The sequence below is a fragment of the Cyrtonyx montezumae genome, unplaced genomic scaffold (genome assembly GCF_038088225.1).
Source record: "Cyrtonyx montezumae isolate F1298 unplaced genomic scaffold, pur_monq_1.0 scaffold_20, whole genome shotgun sequence".
NCBI classification, from domain to species: domain Eukaryota; kingdom Metazoa; phylum Chordata; class Aves; order Galliformes; family Odontophoridae; genus Cyrtonyx; species Cyrtonyx montezumae.
Genome location: NW_027071937.1, coordinates 65,444 through 83,992, shown reverse-complemented (window position 1 = coordinate 83,992; position 18,549 = coordinate 65,444). Strand labels below are relative to the sequence as shown.

The 18,549-nt window shown below is 38.5% G+C and overlaps 2 protein-coding genes across 5 annotated transcripts; one reads left to right on the top strand and one right to left on the bottom strand.

The window, feature by feature from the left end:
* Positions 1-1,701: 1,701 nt before the first annotated feature.
* FBXW2 (F-box and WD repeat domain containing 2) lies at positions 1,702-9,879 on the bottom strand. Of its 2 annotated transcripts, none has more exons than XM_065737215.1 (7): positions 9,587-9,879; positions 7,697-8,206; positions 5,864-6,058; positions 5,095-5,228; positions 4,396-4,482; positions 3,700-3,869; positions 1,702-2,323 (listed from the first exon to the last, which is right to left on the bottom strand). In XM_065737215.1, the coding sequence occupies exons 2-7, from the start codon at positions 8,184-8,186 to the stop codon at positions 2,035-2,037; spliced, it is 1,365 nt and encodes a 454-aa protein (XP_065593287.1). In that variant the 5' UTR covers positions 8,187-8,206; positions 9,587-9,879; the 3' UTR covers positions 1,702-2,034. The 2 variants fall into 2 exon arrangements, with proteins under 2 accessions (XP_065593287.1, XP_065593288.1); XM_065737216.1 differs by having other exon boundaries at positions 5,095-5,189.
* Positions 9,880-10,003: 124 nt separating this feature from the next.
* Positions 10,004-18,474, top strand: SLC2A8 (solute carrier family 2 member 8). Of its 3 annotated transcripts, XM_065737213.1 has the most exons (10): positions 10,004-10,159; positions 10,389-10,548; positions 11,413-11,619; positions 14,201-14,300; positions 14,640-14,851; positions 15,538-15,681; positions 16,231-16,339; positions 16,962-17,135; positions 17,690-17,835; positions 17,997-18,474. In XM_065737213.1, the coding sequence occupies exons 1-10, from the start codon at positions 10,101-10,103 to the stop codon at positions 18,132-18,134; spliced, it is 1,449 nt and encodes a 482-aa protein (XP_065593285.1). In that variant the 5' UTR covers positions 10,004-10,100; the 3' UTR covers positions 18,135-18,474. The 3 variants fall into 3 exon arrangements, with proteins under 3 accessions (XP_065593285.1, XP_065593283.1, XP_065593284.1); XM_065737211.1 differs by lacking the exon at positions 11,413-11,619 and having other exon boundaries at positions 10,023-10,159; XM_065737212.1 differs by lacking the exon at positions 10,004-10,159 and having other exon boundaries at positions 10,461-10,548; positions 11,543-11,619.
* The last annotated feature ends 75 nt before the right edge of the window (positions 18,475-18,549 follow it).

The window sequence follows — 18,549 nt, the reverse complement described above, 5'->3', positions numbered from 1 at the left end:
GTTGGATTTATGCAAATCCAAAGAGCTCTTTGACTGTGTTTCTGAGACTTGTACCTTTAAGAAATGTGGTGCATTTTTGCTACCTACAGCTATGGAAGTCCAGCTCAATTTCCATTAAACTAGCAGTCCGAATATTCAATCCTAATTTCATCAATTTGAGCATAACAATTATTTTGCATGTTCCTGTCTAAACTGCTCCTGAGGAGGCTAATCCAGTGGTCTGCCTTCACTGTCTCCTTTAAGGTGAGTTACTGCACCTATCATAGAAAGTATAATTATACTCACCTTCAGAACTTCAAGTTTTCTGTTTCACATAGCTTTTCTTCACTTCTGAGTCAGAAAGCAAAAACTGTAAGAGATTACCATGCATGCCTGAACTGGCCCAGTTTAAATAAAGAGCTGTGAATGTGGCTTCTGCTTGATAAAATTCCTTTACTCTACAAACACATTTTCAAAGTAAGTTCATGTGAATAAAGGCAGAAAACTGGGTACTTCAAGACTGGCCTTGTTTTCAAGAGACACTGCTCCACTGTGACTTCATGTAAATAAGTCGTACCACACCACTCCTGTATTGATTCTTGCATACCAAAACATACCAAAGCTTCCCCTTACACTGGGGTGATTCATACTACCTACCTGTGGGAAACATGGGATCTGTTCATTACCACCTAACAAAAGAGGTCTCCACAAGGGTTGGAAGCCATAAAAACAACAAAAATCACAATTAAATACTAGTGCTAGGGAATTTTTTCTTTTCAAGGACCAGAGCCAATCTTTGTGAAAAATCTCATTTTCAAGCTGTGTAAAAACAGAGACGAAGGGAAAATTTTATTGTAAAGAAGAAGCAAAACAAAACAAAACCTCAAAGTATTTCTAAAGCATAGGAGTTAAGATTTCATAGATACATCTTTTAATTACATATCAAACACCACAAAAGTACATGGAGTATTGCTACTCAATAGTTAATTCATCTATACATTAGATCTCTTATAGCTGATCGAAATAAAAGATGTTTTCCTACTCATGTCCTTTTTTCAAGTTTTTTATCCTTTCTTTTTAAAAATGTGCCATTCACATTTGCCCCTGCTTTCCAAATGTAGATGTAGCAATTAATTTAATAATGCACTTAAAGTAACTTCGACTTTTTGGAAAAAGTGTATGGCTGGTAGGCATTATTTAATGTAATTATTCTTGCTGTAGTTATTGAACATCACCTGATTCATTTTATTTCTATCTACCTGTGAATTAAGTTACATTCCCACACAAGCAATCAGAAATGTGGACTACAAAAATACTGATCAAACCATTATGAGTGAGATAAGCATCAGCAAATATTACAAAATACTGACAGAGTATCTCTGTGGTTAATTGCGTTGGCAAGCTCTATCAGATACATGAAAAGTTGGCTCATTCTGACTGAAGAGAGCTTGTATTGGCACAATCCCGAGTTTAAACAAATTATTGTTATCATCTGATTGTAGTTAAAGAACTCGATTTTTCAGTTTCAAAGGTTAAGTATTTAAAGCTATAATTAAGAAAAAAAACTTTTTGACAAGATCAGCACTGGGGAGAGAAAAGATCTACTATGTTCTCGTTCAAGTTAAACAAGGAGCCATGCACTGTAACCAGTATTTTGTGTTACATGTACAAAAGCACAAAAGCCTATTCTAAAACAGTAGCTCCACCTTTTGTTTTAACAACAACAACAAAATTCGGCAGAAATCAGGTCAAGCACTATTTCATTTTAGACTTAATAGTGGATCTGAATAGTTTTAACTTTATAAGCTGTGCTTCAGAGCCCAAACAGGTGTGCTCAAACATGAGTAAAGACAAATTTAGTGGTGAATACTGTTAACATGCTCTGTTGTATTATGTCAAAACCAAACCATTCCCAAATGCCCAAATAAAATCAAACGATTGTGCATTGCATGATGATACCATGAGGTGTGCAACTTTGGTTCATGCAAAGTTTCATTTGATGGACACATTGATGATAGTCCTTATAATCCTGAAGATTCTGCATATGTAATCTTTTCAGCCATGCTCTTTCCATAACACCAAATGGATACTGTGGTCTGGCATACTGGTGGCAAAAACCAAGCCCATATCATTTTGGCCATTTAGTCCATTTAACCAAGATATTTCACCAGCCAAAAAACTTGAGCCTCTCTTTGATTTTCTATACTCTGGTAGAGGCCAGCGGCTTATCAGTTTTTCTGTCCTCAAGTCCATTATATACAGGTATCTATTATCAAACAGTAGAGCAAATATCTCTCCAAAGCCCAGCAAGGACACATTTGAGAAGTCAAGAGTCTTGATAACCCTAGAAGATAAGACAGTATCGTTAGAAACTCTATCACTACATAGTCAAGAGCCTGCATTACTAAAACAAATCTTTATGTGTCCATACAGAATGAGCATCTAAACTCATCACTTCTAAATTATTCAGGAAGAACTAGATGCAAATTCTTCATACTAAGCAAGTGAACAAGAGTTGTTATGTCAGGCCTGCAATTCCAGTGCTGGCTTTCTTCATTCACAACAGACTCTAAATCAAGTAAAGTATAAGGTTTGAAATGGATTCTGCAAAGCACAACAGAAGAGTATTTTCAGATGCACACAAAAGAATAGATGTACTTGTGTTTTAATGTAAATTTTCATACAGATTTAATACCTAAGTGCCTTTAAAAGGTATAACCTCTTATTATTCGTTTGACCACTTTTTTAAAAGCTGGAGAATAAAGTGTAAAAATGCCATCTTGTGACACTATAATAAATCATTCAAGATTTGTACTTAACAGAATGCTGCTTTACTGACCCTTAGTGTAATTTAAACATTCATCTTCGGGAGAAAAAACATGCATATTAATCCTACTGTACCCTTGGGAGTTTTTGCTTCTTAAATAAATCTAGAACAGAAATTGAAAAGAATAAGTTTTCTACAGCTGACTGAGCATTTGACCATACAGTTACATAATGCACAGAACTGAGGCACAAAAACATATGGATACAAAAATCTGCTTTTAGCAGTGAGTGACTATCTTTCTCTTTTGAAACATGGGAAGTTAAGCTAATAGTAAGAATAACTGAGGAATTTTATCTAAGAAGAAGCACTTCTTTTGGAGTACATCTTCCTATGGCAGGCACTCTTCAAAAAATTCCTATCATTCCAATTAAGAGTCTGCTAAGAGTTCTAGAATACATTTTTTTTCTTCAATAAGTTAAAATATTTGATACACCGTTTCCAATACATAAAAGTCACTGTTTTTTTTTGTTTTTTTTTCCAAAAAAGAATATTTTATCCTTTTTTGCAATCTTGATAAGATTTCACGAGCATTCCACCCAGTTACTGAGACAGACAGATCTCAGTTCATTCGTGCTATAAGGAAGAGGTCTTTTTAATATATTGTCCTGTGAAATGACTCCCAGAAAAGGCCTTCTGCTTCACTGCAGAGCAACTTTCATAGCAACATCAGCTTCTTGTCACTACAATTTTGCATTCACAACTACAGCAATGCAGCCCGATTTAAAGTCTATTTAAAAATTCCAAAACTCACATATTAAAAATATGAAAGAGGACTGGCTTGGCCAGAAACCAAAACATCAGTCAAACAGTTGTTATAATGAGGGATAAATAAGAATGAAACCTGGCAGTATTTCTTATTTTTTTCAAGTACACCTTTAGAATAAAACATTTACCTGACAATATCATAGCTGGCAAAATCCCACTGGTATAATCCTAGTGCTGAACTGCACACTATGTATTTGCCATCGAAGTGCAATCTGGGCTGTAGAGAGATGCTGCGATCTTCCGAAACAGACAGTGTTTTTAAACACTTGCAGTTTATTTCCCTTCCAATAGGCCAAATCTAGAATTAGAAAACGATTTAAGACCATAAAACATTCAAATTATAAACTATTACATAAATTAAACAAGGTTCACAGCCTTTTGTTAAGCAGCAGGTAAATGTGTGCCTGTTTTTCAGAAATATTTATCTTCTTTAATGTGAATATCAGTTCTATAACAGACTTGTAACACATAGCCATACATACATAATACATACATCATACATAATACATGCAGCATCCTCCAACCAAACAATTTGCAACAATAGTAGCACTTGCAGCAAGTGTCTCACAGACAAGTGAGCGTATTAGGAATACAATAAAAAACATATTTTCAATTTTATTATATATGTTGATCTACCATTTGATTGTAAACATGAAGGAAATTAGTGAATAATTAGCTTCCAAAGAGTTTCTTGTCTTGTACATAACTTCACAAGCAAGGACTAAGAGAGAAAAAATCCTGTGTTATTTGTGAATCAGAGAAGCACACAAGTATTCTGCTTTCTTGGGTACTGCAATGATACATGTACAACACATTGTACGTACCTTGATTTCATACTTATCTGCACTTAAAAGAATATAATCCCCAGGACTATGCATAAGAGATTTGACTTTGCACTTCTGCAAAACTACCTGTAATTGAAGGATGTAATGACTATTTTGATGCTGTTAACTAACCAAGCATTCATTTGCATTGTCCATTTCATTACACAAATGGTCAAAAGTAATACAGACGCTTTTTAGCACCTAAAGGGAAACTACCATTTACGCTCCCTTGTTCCTACTAGCAAGAACTTATTATACAGATAAGCTAATACAGGAATTTCTCTAGAATTCTGCCCCCAATACACATTCAAATGTCTGAAATGCTCGTGAGTAAAATACCATTTCTCAACTTGAGAACACTTTTTATGCTTAGATTTTGCTTATCACAATCATTAGTTTTCTCCATAATTTTAAAAGTAGCTTTCTTTCTGAACCACTGCATTCATTTGGTCTTTCAATCAAATGCTGATTCACAATATTATTCCAGCTACTTCAGAACAGAAATCTCTTCAATCCTTTCAGAAGTTTAGTTACAACTTTTCTTTCTGTTTAAATGTTATTTTGCAATATCTACGTTTCCTGATATTCTTCAGATTCTACACCTCTGAGCAAGACTGGGATTGGAAAATAAAAAGTTAAAACAACTTGCAAACTTCATGCAAATATTTTCCAAGATCAATTAAAAAACAATACTCCCACCTTAGTGACCCATTCTGTGTGTCCAGTAAGGGTATTCAGGCACGTTCCTGTTGATAAGGCCCACACTTTCACAGTGAAGTCTGCAGAGCCACTGACTAGAACATCAAGTTCATCATTGTAGTCCACACTAAAAACTACAAGCAAAAAGGGTTCTCAAAAGCAACAACGGTCTCTATGTATGCATTTTCCTGTGACACTGTAACTAGGTCAAAATTCACTGACTACTACAGTTTTAACTGTTGCTCTTGAACTGCATGCATAAATTATTACTCTCTATTCCTGAGTTTACATCGCAAAATTAAAAGCTGTTTGTTCAAATTAAAAGCATGAAATCATTGGCTCCATTATGGCTGGATTATGTTGAAGTTCCTATCCTAAGAGATCTAAGAAGCCAGTTTCAGGAGGATTACTACAACTGATATATCTCATTACTCATGGACAACAGACCTACAGTTGAGTTGAGAATATTCTGTGGTAGAGGACAGAGTTAAGACAGAAATACAAATGCAGGGTTTGCATCTTTTTTTCTAGACTCTAAAGCACTAAGATCATCATATTCAGTATTGTTTCTACACCTACAAAACACTATGGTATTATTCAAGGGCAAACAGATCTAGATCTGCTCTGTCCACTTCGCTCCCACAATGTGATGTGGGACAGAGCCTTAAAAATATACTGTTGTGGAAAAAGTTAACTTAAACAATAATTTGTTCTATGATGACATAAGTTACTTGACTGATGAAAATAAAATCTGAGATGTTCAACATACCTGCACCAGTATGTCCTCTGAAATGCTGTGTTTTTGCCCCAGAGCTCCACTCCCAACAGGCTACTGTGTTATCAAAAGAGCCCGTTACAAGTTTTTGTTCATCAAACTTCACTGTAGCACAAGTATGAGTCTGGATACCATAGATGCACTGACCTGTGCTTACATCCCACAGTTTTGCAGACAAGTCATCTGATCCTGCAATATAAAATAACAGGATGATTGAGAACGAATACTAAACAAAATCACTAGTCTTCCATATTTGTCTTAAATATGGAATTTTCACCAAATCACAGAACGATGGGGATTGGAACAGATCTCTGGAGGTCATGTGATCAGCCCCCAACTCAAGAGGAGCCATGTACAGCCAGTTGCCCAGGATCGTAACCAGGTAGCTTTTGAATACCTCTGAAGAGGTAAACTCCACAACCTCTCTGAGCAACCTGTGCCAGTGCTCCATCACCTGCACAGTAACGAAAGGTTTCCTGATGTTCAGATGGAACCTCCATGTTTCAGTTTGTGTCCACTGCCTCCTGCCCTGTCACAGGGCACCTCTGAAAAGAGCCTGGCTCTGAACTCACCGCACCCTCCCTTCAGGTATTAATATATATTGTTAAGATTCCTTCAAGCCTTCACTTCTGTAGGCTAAATAGTCCCAGCTCTCTCAGTGTTTCCTCAGAGGAAAGAATTAACAATCTAAAGATGCTAGATGTCTCTCCTGCTGTTTCTCCACAAACTTTTAGAACCTTTCATAGTTTCCAACATTCCCTCTATCTGGCAGTGTCTACTGAGAAAAACACCTGTAAGTTTTATATAATTAGATCACACTAAGGTTTGTAGAGCCACTGAATATACTGCAAGCTTTTGTTTGTTTCAGGTAGGAAAGGAGTCCAACAAATCTCTTTGTAGAAGATGGAAAGACAGCAGATGAATACCTGGGCATTTCACCTGTGCTTCTGTTCTCCACCAAAACTTATAACAGTAGCTCAAGTTTGCTGGTTTTGGAGACTGGACAAAAATCCTAGATACTTTCACATCTTTTCCTCCTGGTGGTTTCAGCACAGAAGTATGCAGCTTCTCAGTAAGGTCTGACATTGCAGCTTCCTTTGTACTTCCCTTCCCTGGTTGCCAGGAAAGTAGAAAGACTGTCTAGTCTAGTCACTGGTTTCTAGTAACCACCCTAGCATACCAGAGGATGTGGAGGAATGTGTATTTCTGAGTTCACACTGAACTCTTAAAGTCTGCAGTCTTCAGGAAAGAAGCTGAAACCATCATTGCAATATGCATATCAGATTAGTTGCAATGTTAACTCTAGTATACAGGTATTCATACAAGAAACTAGACCATGTTAAGAACTGAAAGTACTTAAGAATGTACCAAGGAAATTATCTTGCTACCAGGAAAACAGACTTTTTCTGACACAGCTTGAGACTACAGAGACCAGACTGTGAGATCAAAGCCTGTTTAACCTGAATGAGATCACAGATATCCTTTAAGAGGATATTTAACATAACTATATTTCTCCACTGAGCTTGCTAATCTGAAGAACAATATGCATCACTGTAACCATCTCTTTTTTTAACCAATAAATAAATTGGTCTCTTTGTTGGTGGTTTCTGTTTTTGTTTTCCAATTAAAATGATTAGTGAGCTTGTTAGTGTGCCAGATGTTTCAGAAATTGAAAACAAACAAACAAAAGTGACTTGCCTTAAACTGAGTTTGCACTATGAAAATAATCTCTTGCCGAGAAAAATCAAATTGTCATTAATCAAGTGGGGGAGTTGGGGAGTAGAGATAACAAAGACTTGTAATACTCAAGTTTTCTGAACTTCCTACCTGTGCACAGAAGACCATCTTTATAGTAAAGTGCATATACTCTGGCACTGTGTCCAATTAAAGAAGATGTCTCAAAGGCTTCATGGTCCTTCAGTTGCTTCATCCTTAAAATAGCCTTTAGGTAAACCTTCTTCCAATGCAGAGGATCCTGAACAGAGTCATCTATTTGCCAACCCAAATTCTTACATGCAGTTTGCCACACCTCTGTACAGGCACTTATAACCTTATTCCACTGCTTAGAGACGAGGCAACATGTGAGTAAGGTGTGAGGATCAAGCCATTTTAACAGATAAAAACTAAGTTCCAATGGAAGAAGTTTGAGGAAGTCCCTCTTGAGAAGAATCTCTAGATTATTGGAGAGGTGCCTGAGCTGGACTGCTCCACTCAAGCTAATCAGGTGATCCAGAGTTTCATTTTTCTGCAAGTCCGTCAGAGAAAGAAATGTAATAGAAATGTTATCAAGCCATGCTTCAAAGTCCTTTTTCTCCATAAGGTTATGGAAAAATTTACCTGTGGTACATCAAAATTCTGTATTAGTTCTGTTCAGAAAACAAGGTAAGCATCACATCATTATTACTGGTACATCAGTATTTCAAAAGGCATGTTAAAGCACAGACTGAAGTGACTAATCACAGCACAAAATATTCATTAGGTTAGTATGAAGCATTCACACATACTTTGAACTACTGTTTGTCCTGCTTAAGACTCAGAAGTGAGTTGCATGAGACAGTGCAATTGTTAGCATTCACTGTGAATGTTTACATCTTGCATGTAATGAGTTAACATTTTCACATTTAAAATCCAGTAAGAGTTGATTCAAGTTTAAATCTACTATAGAGAATAAATGCTGTTTTACAGTTTACTCATTGTTTAGTTGAAAAAGGGAAGAAAACAAAGCATATAAGCAGAATAATACAAAGCTAATTACTAACTGAATGAACTCAGGTTCTTGTTCTAACTACTTTATAAAAGGTTTCCTCCCTTGTGCTTAAAGAAGATATAAAGAGATGTCTGGAGAATTGTGTTGAAAGACATGAAACCTCTTTTGTACCTCTCTGACATCTTTTTTGTTTCTTATAAAACAAAGCAAGCTCCCCCCCTTCCCCCTCTGTTTTCTCAGTTTATTTCCAACAAACAGAGCTGCGAAACTGACAGCTTGAAATGCTACCTCTTGAACTATGCGACCTGAATACATTTTTATATGGTGTGGCATCTCAAATTCCTACAATAGGCTTGAACAAGGCACTAAAAAGATGAACACTGGGCAAACAGTTAAAAAGTCAGACCTGCCTTCTGTGGGAGATGTCACAATTTCATTCAATGTATAAGATAACTAACTGAATTTAATTCCTAGAAGCTCCCAGATCAAATGGATTGGGGAACCTAAATGGGAGCTCATAATACATATGTTTTTACCTTCACACAGTAAAATCTTGAAGAACGTCTCTGAACATGACACAGAAAAGTACAGAAAAGTAGAGTCTTCACTACAAAAAGCTACGAATGTAGAGAACTGTTACTTCTTGATAACATCTCACGAAGGCACTGAGCATTAAATATACAGAAACAGCTGCTCCTACCGTGTCAGAAGTTCATACAGTATTTTTTACTGCTGACAGCACTTAAGGGTTCTTTTCAGTACATTTGGCCAACTGTGTTTGCCACTCCAAAGGGCACGTGTTTCCTTAAGAACAAGCAATCTCTAACTGCAGCCGGTGCCATGAGCACGCTGCTCTACGCGTTATCCGCAACCGCTCCACTCACGGCCGCTCCCGTCCATGTCCCCTCGCACAGAGCCCGGCGCACACCGGGGACTTCCAGCGCCTTCCGCCCACGCGCAGAAGAGCCGTCGGCGCCGCCCACGGGGCTCCACTGGGCCGCGCCGCTCACCTCAGATAGCGGCTGGGCGCGCAGCGTCCCTCAGCAGGCAGCCGCCACGCCTCGCGCGGTCCTTCAGGGCCCGGCAGGGGATGGGGCTTCCCCGCGGCCATCGCTCCCGCAGCAGGACGGTCTCACGCTACTTTCGCGGTCCGCGCCGCAGTCTGCGGGCACCCACGGAAGGCCGCCGCCGCCCTCTGACAGCAATGGGAGCCTCGGTCACCTCCGGCGCCGCAGGAGAGGCGGGGTCCCTGCACCGAGCAAACCTTCACCCGGAGGGAAGGCACTCCGCCAGAGCCCACGGCGCTCCGGACTCAGGCAGCTTCCGGCGCATCCTCCAAACGTCACCGCGCTCCGCTGCCTCACTGCGGCCGTTTCCGTCTGAACCTGAGCCGGAAAGCGCTGCTTTATTTCTCCGCGTTCGGCGTCGTCAGCTGTTGGGAACCCGCCCGGTGGGGTGGCTGCTGTCGGCCGTGAAGAAGCAGCCGAGGTTACTCGCGTCGAGGCGTTCTCCTGTGGCTGGGGCATGGCGGCAGAGGAGTCCCAGTACCTGCTGGCTCACCCTGCTTCGGACCCTTACCTGAGGTGAGGTTTGGTGCTGCGTCTCTGCCTCTGGCGGGCTTAGGGGCAGCCCCGCTGCGCTTGAGTTCGGCCGCTGCTGATTTCGGTGGAGTAGGGTAGCGGAAGGGAACGCGGAAAACGGGACCTCTGGGTCAGAACCTTTGTGGGGCCCATCCGAGCCTAACGGGCCCCTTGAGGGGCCGGAGCCTTCAGGGGGAGGCGGCGTGGTCCTTGTCGATCTCTTCCTCTTCAGAGTGCAAAACAAGAACCTGTACCTGGTCACGTTCGCTGCTGTCCTGGGACCGCTTAGCTTTGGCTTCGTGCTAGGGTATAGCTCACCTGCTCTTCCAGAGCTGAGGAAAATCGGCAATCCGAAATTACGATTGGACAGCAATCAGGCATCGTGGTTTGCAGTAAGTTTCTGTGTGATACATTACCCTTGTGATTTCACTTAGTAGTGTCAAGAAGATGCTGTTTATGTAGATCATTAAGGTTCGAAAAGACATCAGAGATCAAGGCCATCACCCTCATGCCTCCTGCATGTTCCTCAACGCTGCATCTTAAGAGAGTCTTACTCCTCTTAAGGATGTGTGTAAATGAGGATCTTGATAATAAATTCTTGTTATGGCCTCAATGATTGAGCCCTAATCCAACTCCCCTGCAATGAACAGATACACCACAGCTAGTCTCCAGTGATGGGGCATCATCTCTTCCAGATGGAGTACTGCGTCCAGATTACTGTGACCAGATGTGGAGTCCTTAGTATGGGAAGGACATAGACCTGTTGGTTTGTGTCCAGAGAAGGGCCACAGACATGATCCACAGAATGGAACACCTCTCATATGAGGACTGGGTGAGAGAATTGGGGCTCTTCAGCCTGGAGAAGAGAAGGCTGCTAGGTGACCCAAGAGTGGCCTGTCAGTATCTAAAATGGATCTACAGGAAAGAAGAGGACAGATTCTTTAGCAGGGTCTGAGATGACAGAACAATGGGAAATGGCTTCAAGCTCAAAGAGAGTAGATTTAGGTTAGATATAAGGAAAAGATCTTGAACAGTGAGGGTGGTGAGGCAGTGGAACTGGTTGCCTAGCATTGTGGTTGGTGCCCTGTCCCTGGAGAGTTTCAGGGCAAGGCTGGATAAAGCCTTGGGCAGACTGATTTAGCTGTGGTGTGCCTGTTCGTTTCAGGGGAGTTGGACTAGATGGCCTTCAGAGATCCCTTCCAACTCTTAAGCATTCTATGATTCTATGATACATATTTTTTAACTTGTTTTTGAAGTCTGTAGTAACATTAGGAGCTGCTGCTGGAGGAATACTGGGAGGCTACCTTGTGGATAAAATTGGGAGAAAACTGAGTCTGATGCTGTGCTCAATACCATATATCTCTGGATATATCGTTATTATTTCAGCTCAGAATGTCTGGATGCTTTATTTTGGACGAATACTAACTGGCTTAGCCAGTGGAATTACTTCACTTGTTGTTCCGGTAAGTAGAGCATCATTTCTGGTGGGGAGGTGGCTTGCTTGTTTAATTCTTTACTTTTAAGGCTTTTCTATTTTGAACATAATTTATTGTGTAGTATGACTATGGATGGCCTGGGTGTAGTAACATGTGAGTAATTCTAGCAAAGGCATGGGATTTAGAATGAACTGATTGTTATAGAATCATATTTTGCATGTTTTTAATGATGAAGAAAATGTAATTAATATTAAAAAAAAATCTTTGATTCTTCTAGTAGCGCTTATGTACTGTGCATTCTTATTACAGTGATGTGATCGATCCAATTTTTCTTCTGTCTATTAATTGATAGAGAAGGGCCACAAAGATGATCAGAAGGCTGGAGCATCTCCCCTGTGAGGACAGGCTGGGCTCTTCAGCCTGGAGAAGGCTCCGAGGAGACTTCATACTGGCCTACCAGTACCTGAAGCGGGCCTACAGGAAAGCTGGGGAGGGACTTTTAGTATGGGCAGGTAGCAACAGGACAAGGATAAATGGTTTTATACTGGAAGAAGGTAGATTTAGACTAGATACCAGGAAGAAATTCTTCATGTGAGGATAGTGAAGCACAGACACAGGTTGCACGGTGAGGTTGTGAATGCCCCTTTCCTGTAAACATTCAAGGCTGGGTTGGATGGGACTGTGAACAACCTGGTCTAGAAGGAGATGTCCTTGCCTATAGTGGAGGGGTTGGAAATGGATAATCTTAAAGGTCCCTTCCAACCCAAACTATTCTGTTATTCTGTGATTGCTTCTGTCTACATTCTGCAGTGGTCTGTTAATATTTATGTCTTTAAATTTTGTATAAATAATGGTAAAGACTTAAGGTGTTTTTTGTTTTTTTTTTTTCTGTTTGCTCTTACTATCTGTCTGCTTCCAACAGACTTGTATTTCATTAAACTTCTTAGGTTTGTGATTAAACTGTGATCACTTATAAATCCTAGTGCAATGCCAAGTAGAATCATGAATAGAATTGTTTGAGTTGGAAGGGATCTCTAAAGGTCATCTAGTCCAGTTCCCCTGCAATGAAAAAGGACACCTACAGTGAGACTGGGGTGCTCCGAACCTGCTCCAGCCTGACCTTGAGTGTTTCCAGAGATGGAGCAACTCTCTGGACAACCTGTATCTGTGCTTCACTACCCTGATTGTAAAAAGTTATCATAAAAATTTTCTTATATATAGTTTGTATTTTCCCTCTTTTAGTTTAAAACCATTTCCCTTTGTCCTGTCACAGCAGACTCTGCTAAAGAATCTGTCCATTTCTGTCTTGTAGCATTCCTTTAGATACTGAAAGGCTGCTATCTGGTCTACTTGGAGCCTACTCAGTAGTACTGACTTCTGCTTCCATTAAAATGTTATCTTCAGAATATTAACTTTTCTTATGTATTCAGAAATATCCTTGCAGTAGTTTAATGGAAATAATTTTTGCTTGTCTTCCTTTTCTGAGGGTTGAAACTAGATAATTGCTATGGTCCCTTCCAATCTCAGCCATTCTATGGAAAAATTCTTTCCAATCTAGCAGTAGCATTAAACAAACTGTCTAGAATTTTAGTATTTGAGTTTGTTTTCTGGTGTTTCAGGATTCCTAGTTTTTGAAGTAAAAAGCAAACTGAAACATAAAAGGGAAAGAAGTCACAACAAAGTACAGAATAAAAGCTCATTATCAATCTAGATACTTTAAAACTGAACAAAAAATTGGGACAGTGGGATCTAAATGGTAATCTTGTGCAACTTTTTCTATTGCTAAGAGTTTTGCTATGTAGTCTGCTAAAAAGCAGACAGAATTCCTTCATAGATGTTAACACAAATTACTGCTTTCTGTGTTTCCTGGAGTTGAGCTCCTGAGTTTCTTTATGTAAAGGCATTCATATACAGGTTATTTACATAATATACATATAATTGCAGTGACGGAAGAGGAGAATGACATATGTAATACTGTGGTTTTGTAGATCTGAATTGTTCTAGAACTAAGGAATACTTATTTTCTTTTGGAAAGAATACTAACTTCATGAAGAACTGTAAAAAAAAAAAAAAAAAAAAAACCTGAAAAACTTAAGCTGACACCAAATATTGGATGAGATGTGATGCTTGCTGCTCATGTATGTTAAGACAAGAACCATTAATTTTGGACTTTCTTGAAATTGAAATAATACCCAGTCTTTACAGTGAGTTAAAAATTTCCAACTTACTTAGATTTGCAAAGACTTTTACGTGTGGCTTGGGGTATATGTTTATGCAGACTGTCCCAACCACCAGAGTGTTTTGCAGTGATGCATTTGTTGCTGAACATGGCTAGCAAAGGAAGCACTTACTAATGCAAGTTTATTTATCTGTTGGATCCTTATACTGACAGCATCAACATTCTTCTTATGGTCTTGCTTTTTCACTGGTTTCTCATAATGCCAGTATGTATTTCTGAGATGATGCTATTCTACCCTCTCCATTTTATTGAGGCTTTTTTTGAGGAGGGTTTCTAGAAAATGTCTGTTTTTCAGAAATAAGTTATTTCTCTAATTCTTGATCCTACATTGGATTGAGGTAATTATTAGACATTTTCTCCCTGTTTTAGGTATATATATCGGAAGTATCTCATACAAATGTCCGTGGTATGCTTGGCTCTTTTGTCCAGTTGATGGTGGTAACTGGCATACTTGGAACCTACATTGCAGGTATTGGGGTTAAGCCTCTATAATAAAAAAAAAAATAGTACGTGTAATGAAAGAACTATAGTAAGGAATTGAAAGTAAATGTCAGTTCATTTATGCAACTGTTAGTTTAGTTGTTCACTGGAACGGGCTGCTAAGAGAAGTTGTGGAGTCTCCCCTGGAGACATTCAAGACCTGCCTGGATGCCTACCTGTGCAACCTCATCTAGGGAGCTGCTTTGGCAGGGGGGTTGGAGTCAGTCTCTAGAGGTCCCTTCCAACCCCTACAATTCTGTGATTCTCTGAAATGTTAATTCATTTGTAGCTAATGTTTTTGGTTTTTTTTTTCCATTTTGTTGTGCAGGAATGACACTGAAATGGCACTGGCTGGCAGTACTGTGTTCTTTTCCACCCTGCATAATGCTTTTGTTCATGTTGTTCATGCCTGAAACACCGAGATTTCTACTGGATCAGAAGAAACGTGCAGAAGCTATAGCTGCTTTACAGTTTCTGCGGGGACCATATGTGGACCATGAATGGGAATGTAGGCAAATCGAAGCTAATGTTGAGGAGGAGGTGATGAGAATCTGATTAACACTAAAGACAAAAAGTCTGAAAATATGATAAAAGTCCTTTAATTACACTGCATAGCTTACTTACTTAATAGTCTTTTCTGCAGTGGTTCAAACCTGATTCATCACAAATGGTACTTAAGAAGCAGTGAGATTCAAGTAGTTTTTTTCCTCTACCTTCCAGCTATAGCTGCTATCAGTGTTGGCTGCCATTGGTATGCATGAGTAGTAGTTGGGCTTATGATCTTACTGTGACAATAGATAGCTACACTTTCTTACTATAATTAGCAGCTTTGTAGGATTGTTTAGCACCTCTAGCACTAATTTGCTATTGCACCTCTTTAAAAGCAATATTTAACCTCTTTAATGAGATAATAGCTTAGACAGACGTGTCTAGTAATTGAAGTTTTATTCCTGGAAACTACTGATTCTTTCATTTTAAATTTCTTTGTGAAGTACCATCCATTTTTGTCCCTAGAATCTGAGGAAAGGCTAAAAATATTTTTCTGGAGTTTCCATACTTCAAATTTAAACACTTTTACTACTAAGAAATTTAATTTCTCTAAGGAGGGGTGGAAAACTTACTCTTTGAATGTACTGAAATATTGTAAGAATTTTTATTTTTTGTTCCTTCATTTAAAATACTGTTGTTGTTTTTTTCATGGAATCGCTGCATTATTTTTTTAACAGGGACTAAACCTCTTTGAATTTAAGAATCCTTCAGTCTACAGGCCACTTCTCATTGGTGTGATTCTCATGTTTCTCCAGCAAGTAACAGGCATTAATGCAGTTATGTTTTATGCAGAAACAATCTTTGAAGATGCAAACTTCCAGGTAATCAGAGTATATTGTCAAATGTCTATAGTTTCAACTTAGTTGGTGCTGAATAAGTATAAAATATGTAAACTTTTGATATCAATCCTATCTGCATCATAAGTAACAGAGTTTGAGTGTTGATGTTGTCTTTTGTTTTAAATTAGATACCCTATTAACTGTGTTATTCTGGCATACCTGAATGTTGAGGTTTTTTGTGGGGAAGTATGTTTGAAACTTTGATATGGATAGAAACCTTTATTACTGTAATCTTATTGTCATAATATACTTTTTTTTTTTTAATGTAGTTACAAAAGCAGTGCTTCAGAGAAAGTCAAACACTGGGGGGAAAGTTGTGACTTAATACACTTTTAAATAAGAAACCAATGTGTTATGTTAATTAATGTTGATATCTTCATTTATTTTTATGTATTCCTTCCCCTAGTTAATTTATGTTGTACAGTTTTTCTCATTTCAGAGTTAAACAAATGCATCTCTAATGCCTGATAAGTGATCCTGTTATCAGCCCAAAAGAGCAAATTCTTCTCCCTGTCTCCTGCTTTATTTCAGGACAGCAGAATGGCTTCTGTTGCTGTGGGTTCCATACAAGTATGTTTCACTGCTGTGGCTGCACTTATCATTGATAAAACCGGAAGAAAAGTGCTGCTTTATGTATCTGGTAAAATAACTTACTGAAATTTTCTCCATGAGATGAAATATGTAGAGTACCAAAAAGTGTTGGAACTATTGGTGAGATTAAATATTACAGTTTATTTATTTCAAACTGCATATTTTATAAGTGGATTATAACTGAGGGCTTAAACCCTGATTCATAAGAGGAAATTGAATGTTATATATGGGTTGAACTCCTTGAAACTACATACAGCTATTTTTTTTTCTTTTTACCAGGCTGATTTTTACTTTGGAGTAGCTTAGTTACAGGCACACAATGCAAGGGTTCCAAAACTTTGAAGTTAATTTAAGTATAGCTGCATCTACTTTCATGAAGTATTGTGGCTTTTAGTTTCACAAGGTTGCATTTGGTTAAAAACTTTATCAGTAAATGTGCCAAAGAAAACAAATTGTTGATAGTTGTCAGTAGTAATGACTGCTGCAAAGACTGTTTTAATTTGTGCATGGAATGACTGACATCTTTAATTCTTGTCTAGGCTAATGCTTGTTTCCAGTAACATTATCTTTTTAGAAACACTTCTGCTAGAGCCAGCATATCTAGTATTTATCTCTTAGAAAGAACACCTAAGCAACTATCAGTGACAACTTATTTATTGCTTACTTTTCAGGGGTAATCATGGCTCTCAGTACTGCGTTGTTTGGGTTTTACTTTAAATTAGTCCTTCCAAATGGGAACAACTCATCAAATGCTGATCTGTGGTTCACTTTAAATTCAGTATCTCCAGCAACAGAAACCAGACTATCCTGGCTTGCAGTAGTAAGCCTAGGACTCTTTGTTGCTGGTAAGTAGACAGACTTCTTAGTATTAGATGAAACATAGACTTTCTGGTAATTGTGACAAACTTGTTACATTTTCCTCACATTATTGAAAAACGGAGCTGTGTTTGACACAGCTTTTTAGTGTATTAGACAAAGTGATGCTGATCATTCACAACATTTGTGATCAAGCTAGATGCTACATAGTTAAGCCAGTGGTCTGCAAAATAAACATATACCTCCTTGTGCTGATACTAAATAGTAATTGCTCAGGTTGAATAACTTGACAGTCATTAATGGGGAAAAAAGGTCTCCGATAGTATCTGAGCCATACTGAATTCTGTGTGATAGGTCAAGACAGCAGCAAGTTAAAAATTAATCTTGTTTCTAAACTGACCACTTCAGAAACTTTTAAAGAATTTTGCTTGTTAAGAATTCTTATACTTAATTTGACTTAAAAGTGCACTTGCCTTTAGCACACTCCCCTAAAATAACACACTCTTATAGTGTTATTTGCCTGATACTCTCCCCTTTGAAATGCACCTAACTTGCATTTATTTTCTTCTGTTTGTAATTACAGGTTTTGCCCTTGGCTGGGGTCCAGTTCCATGGCTGGTAATGTCTGAAATCTTCCCACTTAAAGCAAGGGGCATATCAAGTGGTGCCTGCGTGTTAACAAACTGGGTTATGGCCTTTTTGGTGACCAAGGAATTTCAGGATTTTATAGTAAGCACCATAAATCACAATTCAACATTTATTTTCATGTAGAAGCCTAGGAAAGATGCTCCCGATAAAGCCTTGGGCCACTGTCTTCTTCAGCAGTATATGTAGATTCTGATTGTACAGTAGTGACTTACACTGCATTTGTTGTTTTCTCCCTGCCTTAGGGTTTCTTAACATCCTATGGGACATTCTGGCTCTTCTCTGCCTTCTGCTGCCTCAGTGTGACTTTTACAGCCTTTTATGTTCCTGAAACAAAAGGACGGACCCTGGAACAGATTGAGGTCTACTTCAGAAAATCTTAAATCTGAGGCTTTTACTGATAGGAAATCTCTACATCATTAATTATGGTGCTGTTGCTAAAACTAGCTGTATCACGTGGTAGACTGTTGCACAACTTCCTATCCAGTTGTTTCAGTGAATTTTGTAAAATCTTTTTCTTTCTTTCTTCCCCCAAAAGTCTGTAGTTATTTGCATGTGCTTGATTATTAGTACATATTCACTGTACTGTATCTTCCTTGTGTAGGCCTTGGACATATATATTTTTTTTAATTACTGTTGGTTGGGTTTGTTTGTTTTTCCCCACCTGGTGCAGACTGACAGCAGTGGCCATAAAAGAATGTTAAATGTACTGTCTGCTGTCTTTTTTTTCTAATTTGTAGATAAAGATCTAATTTTAAAAATAATGAAAAAAAATCTCCTTTACATTTCCCTACATAT